Source organism: Melanaphis sacchari, unplaced genomic scaffold (genome assembly GCF_002803265.2).
Source record: "Melanaphis sacchari strain LSU unplaced genomic scaffold, SCAv2.0 Contig1_pilon_pilon, whole genome shotgun sequence".
Lineage (NCBI taxonomy): Eukaryota > Metazoa > Arthropoda > Insecta > Hemiptera > Aphididae > Melanaphis > Melanaphis sacchari.
In genome coordinates, this window is record NW_020270976.1 from 5,256,584 (window position 1) to 5,269,667 (window position 13,084).

Consider the following 13,084-nt stretch of genomic DNA (forward strand, 5'->3'; position numbering starts at 1 on the left):
ATCTAAATTAAGTAAAAAAGATTTTTATAGTATTCCATTAAATAAAAATGTTTTTATTTAAAACTGTAAAAAAACTATATTTAAATAATTTCCGCAAAAATACTAACAGGACTCGTGAACATTTTTTGGACTCAATGTATACTTATAAAAATTATATCATTACTTATTACTTATAAGTACAATTAATAACTAAATTTTATTAATTTATCATATTCAAATTTTATAAGCATCAAAAATAAATTTCCCATATAAATGCATAGTAATCTTTAAATCTAATAATAATAATGTCTAACACTATAATTATTGTGCATTAATAATAATTTAAGTATCATAACAAGTTAATAGAAAATTCAGAGCCTATAATCTGATATTTATATTGGTATATAATATATACTATATTTCTACAGATTTTAAATTAAGTGTTGTTCATTTTTAAAGATACTTAACACCAGGCGGATAAACCTAATGAAATAATTAAGTCTAAAAAAACCAATAATTTATTTGTATCACTTTTCAGAAAATTTCAATGTTTTAATAACACGACTAATATATTCTAATATTTTAAATCAAATGAAGTTTAATGTTTATCAAATCATAATTAATATAATTCATATAATATTTATACTAAATAGTATACAACTATACAAGGTATACATAGAACCAATTTATAAAAGTTCAAAAAATACTTTTAATATGAAAAATTACTTACATGGTTTTGTAGTTGAAAAATTTATAGAGTTGATACTATTTTGCAATTCCGTTCTAATATGTTGCTTAAAATCACCAATTGTAACTTCTTCAGGTTGATCATTATCTACTATATATTAATAAATAAAATGTCAATTGTAGCACTACCATTTAAATTTATTTTAAGCTGTAATCTTCATTTGTTATAGTTAAGTTATAGATTAAAAAGTGTACCAAATCAAACTTTATGTTAACAATATTTACAGTTATGATATAAACATTTTTGAACTCTGGGCATTTTATTAATACAACATGTAACTTTTAAAATTAAAACATGTATATTTATTTTTTAAGAATCTTAAAACTGTTTTATTAACAGACTACAATAATAGTCTGAGAGCAACAATATTTCATGATGCTTTGAAATTAATGAATTAAGAATTTGAGTACATTAAAACTAATATGGAAAAAAATACATCTAAACTCTACTATGCATGATAAATTGATAATTAATATGATTACATACACTAACATATTATATACATGGACTTTCATAAAAGAATCAATTTTTCAGTAGTTAATCAACAATTAAATCAAAGATGATATCAGCAAATACAACTAAAGAAAACATTTATGTTATAAATATTACCAGAATATTAAAATACTTTAAGTGTAATTTAAAAAAAAAAAATAATTTACTTAAACAAAATTTAAAAATTTAAAGAATGTTGTCTTGTAAGAAAATTTTCCAACAACAAATATTAACTACCTCAATTAATTTCTATGATTTTTAAAAAGCTTATATATATTGTTATACTTATAAGTATTACTTTAAAAGTATTTATCTAGTGTTACATGTAATAATTTTATGACATAACATTTTTTTTTCTTTTTTGAAAAAAAATTTTTAAATGGTTAATTTTTATTTGTACATCCTATAAAATTTGTTTTCTTTTTTAAAACAAAATAATAAGTTTCTAAAAAAAGCTATAACTATGAATATTAAAATATATTAAGAATTACTTTTAAAATATTATACAGCTTAATAATATTTAAAAACTTTTTACTATATCTATGTAGTATAAATGTTTAAATTATTATAGTTTGGTATTGGAAATAATTAATGTGTTATATTAACATATTACTATAGACATAAAATAATTAACACTGGGATTTTAGAATGTTGAGATGGTAAAAAAATTTACTTTATTTTTAAATAAAAACAGGTTATTCTGGAAATATATTGTTAAATCACATCCTAAGTTAAATAATAGTATAGAAATATTAAATCATAATTTAATCCTTTTTATAACATAAAAATAATTTTTTTTTATTTAAAACATTACAGTAAAATTTACAAGGAAGGCAAAAAGGATTAACTCTTAACTATTTAAAGCTCACTTACTTGAAATATTACAATCTGTATCACCATTTGAATTGGTTAAATTTTGTTGATCATCAAATTGTCCTTGAGAATCAGATGTTGCAACCTCTTCAAAATAATTGGTTTCAACTAAATATATAAAATAATTTAAATTAAATATCAAATACAGTAAAATATCCTCTAAAGATAATTGTTTATAAATTATATTACCAAATGAATTTTTTTCAGTAGTATTTAAATTTGTTCCATGCTGTGACGCTTCATTTAAACTTAAATTTGTATTCTCCTTTTCATTTGAGGAATTATTCAAATCATTAACTATTAGATAAAAAGAAAAAATTTTAAAATTATTGATTATGTAGAACCAAATGAAATCTTTAAACAAGAAAATAAAAAATGTTATTAAATTAAGAAACAAGCTAATAAAAAAAATAAATACTATTGGTTAATAAAATAAGAGTATTTAATTAAATATGTTTAAGAGATTTATGATTAATATACAACACACTTACTTGACTTATCACTAACTGAATCAGGATCAAAATCAATGAAATCTTGTTGATTATTCAACATTAATTGATCTTCGGTTTTAGAAATTGTTATTTCTTCATGAAAATCATCATTTTGTACTAAAGATAAATGATAATTTTGAATTAATATAACATTTACTATAATATTTAAACTTTTAATACTACCAAAATTTATTTCAGGCTGTAACTCTTCTGTTATCAAATCTGTTCTAACTTGTATTGGATTACTTTCCTTTAAATTTATCTTGTTTTTTCCATCAACTAAAATGCAAATTAATAAATTTAAAACAATATAATATAAAAAATAAATTATTCAAAATCGAGTAAAAACAGGATAATAATTAGAAATACATTTAAGAATAAATTGTCTAAATATTATTAATGAAAAGATTAAAAATATTTTTATTAATTTTATTATACAATTATATTTCTCAATAAACAAAATCTCGTTTCACTCACTTATTAACTCATTTGCGATTGAAACATTCAATGAGTTGCTAAAATCCTGTATATCATTAGTCTGTATTTCATTTTCTTTATTTGTAGTTGTAACATTTTCATACGTCACTAAATACAAATAGAATTTGCAATGTAAATATTTCAAATATTTTAAAATAGGGAGTTTTACAGAATAATACTCTTTATATATATATATATAAAAGATGTATATTTTTTAATTTTTTAAAACACTACTCTACCATTTGAAAAGATATTTTCATTGTCACTTGATTGTGCTTCAACCGCTATTTTATCAAAATATTTACTATTTAATTGATTAGTTTCTTTAAATGTAGAATATTCATAATCTTTAACACCTGAAATCAATGAACTACAATGAAAACCATTTTAATTAAATAAATTTTTAATTTAATCAAAATTCAGAAACTATTTATCAGGAAGAACCCAAGTGTCGATGTAAAAATAAAAAATAATTTCAAAAATGAAATTTTCTGTATAAACTTAAGATTAGAGTTAAAAAAATAAAATTGTTGAACAATGAACTAAATGATATTTCAAAAAAAAAACAAGAGTATACATCAGGAATTATTTAAATGTTTTGTAGTAAAAAAATCAGTAAAAAATGATTTAAGAAAGTCAAAACTAATGTCAATCTATTAATTCAAAAGAAATAATAGTATTTAATTTGAAAGAAACTATTTAATAAAATATCATTAATAACTATAACCAAATTTTGAATACTAATCTTAGCAGTAAATTATCCTACCTTCAATCTTATCTTCATAATCATTAGCTGTCTTTTCAAAAGTTGACTTGCATAGTGAAACATTATTGTCATTTACTACAGTATCTTCGACTGTAAAATTATTTTTATCCTTTGATTTTTTTGTTGTATTATGCTCATATTCTATTTGTACTTTTGATTTTATAACATTATCATCACCTAAACACATTAATAATATTAAAGTAATTCAAGTTAACATTATTTTAAGATCATAATTTTAATTTAATCTATACCTCTACTAGTCTCTGCCACATCATCGTCAATTTTCTCATTATTGTTTGATACTGATTCTGATAATGACAATCCAACTTTTTCTAAAAAATATTATTTAATTGTAAAACATATTTACTATAGAAGTATATTACCTCTAAAAGAATAATTATATGACCAATTAATTATTTAAAATATATATTTAAGGACATTTTTCAAAGTGTGATATGCAGTTTGTTAAAAATTAAATAAGTTCACAATAATTGGATTAAATGACCTATTCCAAGTCTCATATAAAAGAATCCTTAGGCCAACAAACAAGTTTAATACAAAAGCCAAAAATTCAATTTACTGTATTAATCTTAAGATCTGTGAAAAAATTGTTTTCTCTTTTTCTCTCTCTGATCCAAACACAACATATACAAAACATAAATTATAATTATAAAAATAAACAACATAATTACATAAATATTTTAAATGATTTTGAAAATTTTAACTAAACTACTAACCATGTCTGTATATATAATTTATAATATTTAGAAGAAATAAATATTTTTTATTAACATCAGTGTTTATATTTTCATGATTATTAATTAAAATCATAGTTGTTTTAATTGATGAACTATAAGTTTCAATTTGAATTATTTTCACTAAATCAAAATTTCTATTATCAGATGCAAGATTTGAAAATAAGTTATAAGAAAACTTTTTTATTTTGTATTGAATATAAATTGTCAACAGCTGCATTTAAAATATGATACACATAAAAATTCAACTTAGCAATACATGATTAACTAACATTTTTCAACAAAATTTAAGAATGAAATCAGAACATTTATAATCAATAATATCAAAATATTGTAAGAATATAATTAAAAATTAACTTACCCAAATGAGAATCATTAATATTGTTGTCCAAAAGTTCTGTAATCGGTTTTTTTTTTAAAAATTTTATTTTTTTTATAGTATCATAATCTGAAACAAATGATAAAAACAAAATTATTTTATCAATTGATTTTTATACATGGAAAATAACTGAAATCGATATATTAACTTTACCATCAATAATTTTTTCTTCAAAGTCATCTGTCTTCCTTTTATTGTTTGTCGTGGTTGTTATTTCTGATAAACTTACTATTTCAGAAGTATTACATTCATTCAAGATAGATTTATTATTAGATGTAAAATCTGAAACAGATATTTTAGCCTTTAAGTAAACTAATTTTTACTGTTTATTATACTGAATAGTGGTCAAAGGTCATCTTTATTAAAAAACTATACTGCATTTGTGAGAGATAACCAATATGCTAAATATCATAAATATAAAAAATTAAATGTCAGATGAGTATTGTACATGCTTAATTAAGGTAAATACATTTTAATAAAAAACAAGATTATAATAATCATTTTAATTCAGATAAAATAAATTATTTGTTTTTTAATATAGCAATAACAATAACTTATTAAGTTAAAAAAACGCCGTTACAATCTTATTTTACCTTAGATTTTAACCCCTTGGTAAATATAACATTTAAATGATATAAATATATTAAAAATTTTTCAAAATTTCATAGAATATATAATTTATCTATTCACCATTTATTTATATACGTAGTTAAAGCCGACTACTAAATGGTATACAATATTAAAAACATAATGAATTTCTAAAATTGCTTTCACATCCTAATTATCGCGACTACTTTAATATAAAAATTATTATTTTATAAAAATTAGATCTTTTATTCATGGCAGAACATAGTTTATAGTCGGGAGAATGAAAATTGGCCGCTAACAAATATGATAGCAACGATTTTTTCCCAAAAACAGGGGTCCTCAATCTGAAAAAGATCAGTACACAACATTTGTACCATGTAAATACGCGCGCTTTTTTCATTATTTTTAGAAGCCATTAAAGAAATTTACCACCGGGAGCGCTCGCATCAGCGCCACTTTTCATTCTCCGACTATAGTCAATAATAAACCCTTCAATCCCCTCCCCCAAAAAAAATTCACAGGCACAGCTGAGATAAAATAACTTAAATATTGTATTATTTAATATTACCTAACTTGCTCCAGTAAAAATAATTTTGTGGCTTATGAATAACGCTTAGTCGCACAAAAGGGGAAGGATCAATAAAAAAATTATACGAAGTCTAATGTTCTATAAAATAAATTTTGGTTTAACTTGTAACAAATTTTATGAAAAATTAAAAATAATACAGCTATAGGAAATAAATCACTTAAGCGATAAGTATCAATAGATAAAAAGTAATACGTATTAGTAATAACAGTTAATGTAAAAAAAAAAATTGCATTAGCAAATAAATATTTAAATAAATAAAAATAATATTCTTATTTCCATACAAGAAAAAAAAAGGTTATTCAATATTATGATGTCCTAGTTTGGTAATTCCAAAATCTGATAATCCTATACAGGTCAATATTAAAGTATAATCTTTAAGATTTCAAGACTGTAATTTATTAATAACATTTCTAATAATTTGCACATAACATATTTTAAAAACTTTAATGATTACGTCGATAACACTACTTAGATGAACATATATATGTACATAAAATATTTCAAGAGTAATAATATAATTAATGAATACAAACATTTATTACATTTTACGATACACAAAAATATATTTTTTAAACTTACTATCGTCAATTAACATTTGTTGATTATTAGGTTGATCATCACAAATCTCATTACAGACAGATTCGATCACGCTTTTCTCAGAGACGTTGTTGAAATCTGAGGCATCATAACTTACGACAGCTGGCACCACAGGTTTACCAAAAACTATATAAACACAAATAATAAAATGACGATTAATTGTTAAAAAATAATTAATATTAACAATTTACAATCAATTAATATTACATTAATTCAATATTAGTATCCAGTATTATAGATTATTACTGATAAAGAGTTATTATTTTATTAAAGGCTAATGTTATAATAAGAAACAAAAATGTTTCGTTTAAAAATGAAAGTAAGTTTTTAATATCAATAACAATAGCTAAAATAGCTTTCATTAAAAATTATATTTATCAGCTATCATGAATATATTAACATCGTATAAAAATATTAACAGTTTCAAATCTTAAAGGAGATTATAAATCTCCTTAACATATTTACAATCATCATTCAAATTTAAATGATTAATTCAAAATAATAATTATAACTATGTGTAACATAATCATATAATATTTAAATGTCAGAGATTTGCGACATTTACGTATTGTATTTCAAATACATGCTCACAAAAAAAAAAAAATTAAACTTTATAAAAAATATATAACATTGTACTAAAAACATTTATTTCTGCGATATAAACACTTCTATTAGATAAGACTACCTCTAACGTATTAAGTATTTTTAATAATTTTAAAAGAATCATTTATTAGAACATTATTTAGGTTGGCCAAACATTTTATTCACATATTTTAAGTAATTCAAATCCATTTAATCAAATTATTTTTTTATTTATATTTACTATATAATATTATAGTATATAAAAAAAAATATTTTAATACAATAAATTATTACAATAATGATTAGCAATTATAAGTGCAGTTTTTCATTTCCCTTCATAAATTAAAAATAGCCCACAACTTATTGTAAAAAATTATACCAGAAAGTTATTCTAATTTAGTTTAGTATCAAGTTATAATAATATTATTAATGTAAGAATAAAATGTCTTCAGAATACAATAATAAAAAAAAAAAATTTAAATACCAAGTACCTATATATGACTGAGCTATAATCTATGTATATTTGTATATTACATATACACCATTCATGTTTAGATGGTACCACAGCAGACTTGTGCGAAATTTAACTTAACGGCAGACATATTATATAGTTGATTTAAGTGAAGAAAACATGTTAACCATCACCTAATAAACACAGGTTGCCACAAAGATCCTTTCTTAATTAAAATGTAATTTAATAGAATTGTTTTACATTTTATTTTTGAACATCATTGTATCCATTACCAGATATATTAAATTGTTTAAATCTTGTATGAAATTAATTAATAAATTATACCTCTAGTTGACGATGATTTAAAGGAATATGAAAATATGTTGTAAAAATGTTAAAAAGTTTTTAAGATAACTTTATAAATTAATTTATATCTCTTCTTCCAATCTCTGTATACAGCATTTTCAAATAATCATTCCTAAATCATAGCCTTTTATACGCTATTCCAAATAAGTCTGGAAAAATGTACGACGACAACGCGTCCTGGTTTCGCGCAGGTATGTCACGTGATCTGCCGGTGGCGAGCGCTGTTGTCGATAATTGTATTGTATCCGGCCGCCGACCGATCATGACGACTGCCGATAATTGAGCCAATGACAGGAGACCTGCCTGCGGGATTTTTTCCAGACTTATTTGGAATAGAGTATACTATCTATGATTTCTGAAGTTCTTGATATATTAAATACAGAAGAAAACTACATTTTCATGATTTAATTTTGTTATCCAAAAACATACAAAAAAAAAAAATAATGATCTATGTATAAAATAAATTCTAGTATATTATGTTTAAACTCAAAATCAATCTGTGGATAGTAGAGCAGGAAATAGCTGTAGGAACCATTAAAATATAAAACTATGTGTTTGCTTATGAAAACAAATGTATCCTTAAAAACCAGAATTATATCACTGCGACCAGAGATATATTCATATAATGATATACAATAAGATTACAATTTAAAACACAACGAAAAGAATAAATATAAAAAATTAACAATATCTTAACTTATTAATATACGAATATGTAAATTAAAAATTTTAACTAATTATACAAATTGTACATCATCCACTTTATCCACATAATCTCTGCATTTAATTTTGAACCCATTAGTTACAGTAATTCTCTATTTAGTTTGGTTTTATTTTTATTTATCATAAAATCGTGGTTGTTCTAAAACAAACACCTTTACAAATAATACACATATCTTAAAACATTAGAAATTTACTATAAATCTTAATGATTTGTTGTAGTGTTAAATAGTCTAAATTATTAGACATAAAAATACTAAAAAATGTCCATTATAGGAGTATAAACCATTGTAAAAAGTTTATGATTATTTAAAATACCAATCAACAAAATGAATATAATGCAACTAGGAAATATAATTTATTGGTGATAAAGTTATGAGAAGGAATGATAACCATCTAATTCTATTCAGGATAAAAACCGGACAATGACCAATCTGTCATATAGATCAAAGGCTTTTAGGCAACGTCACATTCTCATTTCTCAATCGAGTACAATCTATATACCTGCTGTGTAGTGAAATAATAGCTCTGCGCACAAGTTGACCATACAAATGTATTTCTTATCCTGAATACCATATAAATATAACTGATTACCTACAATATGAGTATTTGGGATAAAAAAAAATTGACCAAATTCCGCTATACCCATTAAATTATATAATTATTATGTTCAAAAATATATCATATTAAGCTATTAGGTCGAGTAATTACATGTCTATATAAATATTTCATATGTTATAATTTCATTGAATATGTGAGAAGGATTTAAAATGACATATTTGTACTTCATAAGATTTTATAATTACTACCAATCTGTATTTTATTAAGCAATATATAATTTAATGATATTTATTGTACTTAAATTAATTATAAAAAAATTTTGCCATGACATGACCTAATCTCAAATAATAATGCGATTAAAACAATGAGATAATAGAAGCATATTTTTTTTAATTTTTCTGTAGTGTTTGATTTTTTCATATTGTTTTCCACTTGAATCTAGAATAAAATTAAGAGATCACCTCACACCTGTTATTTAAGGAGTATAACGATACAGACAAATTAAATATTTAATACAATTTTGAAAAGAATTAAAAAAATTAATATTAAATATATTTAAATATCAATCCAAAAAATTTAAAAATGACCCAATGGCAGTACCATTGTTATACCATTGGTTATTACATACATAGTAATGACATTTTATAATTAAGAACAATCAAATAGTTTTGTGCAGGACAAATTTACAAAAACATTATTTATATTCTATAGATATAAAAAATTTTCACCACATAGAAGAAAACTTTATCTATCATAACATTTTTGTTTCCTTGAATATATCCAAAAAAAAAAAAAAAATCTCTACAAATAAATAACTTAAATTGTTTTTAAGTTACCCAAATAATAACAACAATAGACGTATCTTTCTTCAATGTATATTATGGTAAAAATTTAATAAGGCTACAATAAATACTATCGCAAAAATTTGTCCCAAAAAAATCTGTTTTCAATGATAGGTGTGGTGACCTCTTAATCACAGTAATGAAATATAGCGATATTTACAATTATTTTAACAGATAGCATTTATAAACATCACATTATTATATAAATATTGTTTTACAGTCAATACATATATATATAATCCTAATATGTTTAAATACATTTATCCGGAGAAACATTTATGAATAAAAATCAATTGTTCAAGCGACATTTTAACATTATGAGTAATTTAGAGAATCATTGAATTAGATTATTTAAAATTTTTAAATTTATAAATGTAAAACATATAAAAGTACACACTTACAAGGCCTGAAACTGAACATAAAAATTAAGCGATTCTACGTCATTATTATGTGTTAATAACAGATATTATTTTTATGTAACATTTCTAATAATTTGTAGGTTAATATATTAAATTTAAAGCAAACATATAGATTTTGATAAAGAAATATCAACTTTATACACAAGGGTAATAATCCTAATTAATACCTTCATGATTTCGGACAGAATTGTTAAGTTTTGACTTGGTTAGCATGTTGTCCAAAACATTGATTACCATTTTTTCTTTAGTTGAAAAAGTATCCAAGAGCTGTGTAAGATCATTATCTAAAAAATAAGGAAAATAACATATTATTTTAAAATTCTGTATTAATAAAATAATCTAAAAATGCTATATAGTGTAAAATTACTTAATAAAATAAAAAAAGTAAAAGACAGACAATACTAGCTACCTCTTTTAAAATTAATTAACGGGTGAACAGATACCAATAATTGATATTTGTATCCATACTTTTAGTATATTTTGTTTTTGTTTTTTTTACAAATAGTAAAATTAATTAATTACATTTTATGATATATCTTAGTAAAGTTATCACAATATTAATTATTATTACAATTTAAGAAACTATATAGGTTGAATAAAATGAATCTTATACTATAAGTTGTGAATATTGAAGGAAAACTAAGGACGCTAATCAGAGCAAAATTATGTGAATTAAGTTTATTACATCATAAAATATTCTTACTTTTATAATCTAAATTATTAACTAATGAATAATTAAAAATGTTATCTAAAAAATAATTGTTCAAACATTAAAAAACTTGGTAAAAATTTAGACATACCGTTAAAAAGTATAGAATTTTAATTTTAATAATAATAAAAACAATAAACATCCTAAACTGTACATATTATAAAACGACGTTATCACTGTTCAAAATGAATTCTAACTGACTTCTTAATTTTTAACACTTTTTTTACAGTTTAAGCACCATTTATCTATTATTCAGGCAAGTAATCATGAATTTAATATAATAAACTGGTTACCATAACCATAGGCAGAAATAGGGAGGTTCAAAACAAAAATTTTAAAATGTCATTACAATATATTAAAGTTTATCTTTTAAAGTTCATTCTCATCACGAAATAAATGGTAATTACAAGTCAGATTAGATTATACAAAAGGTATTTAGATAAATATACTAAAATCTGCACAACCTAACAAAACTTTATGCACCAATGATATTCATTTTAAATCTGTTTTCGCCAATACTTAATTCAAATCCTAGCAAGTTAGTTCATCATTACTACTTAACATTAAAGCACTGTTTAATCGTTTAACCTGTATATCTCAAATTGTGATAATTATAAATTATTATAAAACACAAATTTATAAGCAATCATACCAAATACAAGTGTTATTGATATACAAGTTAAACAACTAGATAGTACTTTATGAAGAGTAGTAAGGATTAACCGGCTATGTTTTAAATTGAAGAATTAGATGAAACATAAAAAATTACTAATGTATTAATTTGATTTAAATTATGTAACATTCATTATTATTTACTTACTAACTATAATTGTATTTTTAGATGTAATTTAACATTAATCACTTTTTCAGAAATACGAGATGTTTTAATACATCACTAGGGTACAGATTTTGTTGCATTTGCAATTTTTTTTTCTACTTTTTCAATTAATTGCTAAGTTGTTTAAAATGCTGTCATGTAAATACAAACAAAAATCTAAAAGTTTTAAATGCAATTTTCTGCAATTTATGGATTTTTATTGCAATTTTATATAATTTACACACATGATTTAACTTGTTAATACTTTTTAAACGGTTTTATAAATATTGTAAGAGGGTTAGGTTAAGTTAACCTGAAGATTTGGCGGTAAGCGATTTAGTTTATTTTAAGTACTTTCTGCTAATATCAACCGACATAGAACGAAGTTTTTCAAGGTATAAATACTCACTAGCTCCAAATCAAAGGGCATTGGATTTTTAAAATTTTAAAAAATACGGTTCAATTTTTTTGTGCAATTTTTAATGTTTTAAGTGCAATTTTTGGTGTATTTTAGTGCAATATTACAATCTATTTTACTAGTTTTTTAGTACTACAACATCCATACCCTATACATCACAGTCACTTAAAATTTATATAAATTTATTTATCAGACAAAAAATTTTAATATTAAATCATAGATCCAACAAACTAAAAATATCAGATCAGCTATCAGTTATTTTTCAGAAAACACTAATATCATCCCCAAACTCTAAATCACAACATATTCAGATATTTGTTAATTTTTATAGTGTTATTACTTTTATTAACTATAGTTGGTTCTTGATTCTTCTCAACACTAACTTCCAATGTTATTGATTGTTGTGATAGTGATTGAACCTAAAACAATTACCAAAAATTATTAAAACTCAAAAAAAATATACTG

General features: G+C 22.2%; 1 protein-coding gene across 6 annotated transcripts in view; it reads right to left on the reverse strand.

Moving 5' to 3' along the window:
* LOC112593081 (protein PFF0380w-like) overlaps window positions 1–13,084 on the reverse strand; it is a 48,423-nt gene that overhangs the window by 30,316 nt on the left and 5,023 nt on the right. For all 6 annotated transcript variants that reach the window (XM_025337338.1, XM_025337339.1, XM_025337335.1 and 3 more), the window contains exons 6-19: window positions 12,960–13,038; window positions 10,843–10,959; window positions 6,717–6,860; window positions 5,114–5,242; window positions 4,943–5,029; window positions 4,078–4,158; window positions 3,827–4,003; window positions 3,300–3,416; window positions 3,061–3,168; window positions 2,767–2,862; window positions 2,584–2,700; window positions 2,282–2,389; window positions 2,093–2,200; window positions 710–817 (exon numbers count right to left, since the gene is read on the reverse strand). In XM_025337338.1, the coding sequence (XP_025193123.1) occupies window positions 710–817; window positions 2,093–2,200; window positions 2,282–2,389; window positions 2,584–2,700; window positions 2,767–2,862; window positions 3,061–3,168; window positions 3,300–3,416; window positions 3,827–4,003; window positions 4,078–4,158; window positions 4,943–5,029; window positions 5,114–5,242; window positions 6,717–6,860; window positions 10,843–10,959; window positions 12,960–13,038 (1,576 nt within the window). The remainder of the gene's footprint in view (window positions 1–709; window positions 818–2,092; window positions 2,201–2,281; window positions 2,390–2,583; window positions 2,701–2,766; window positions 2,863–3,060; window positions 3,169–3,299; window positions 3,417–3,826; window positions 4,004–4,077; window positions 4,159–4,942; window positions 5,030–5,113; window positions 5,243–6,716; window positions 6,861–10,842; window positions 10,960–12,959; window positions 13,039–13,084) is intronic.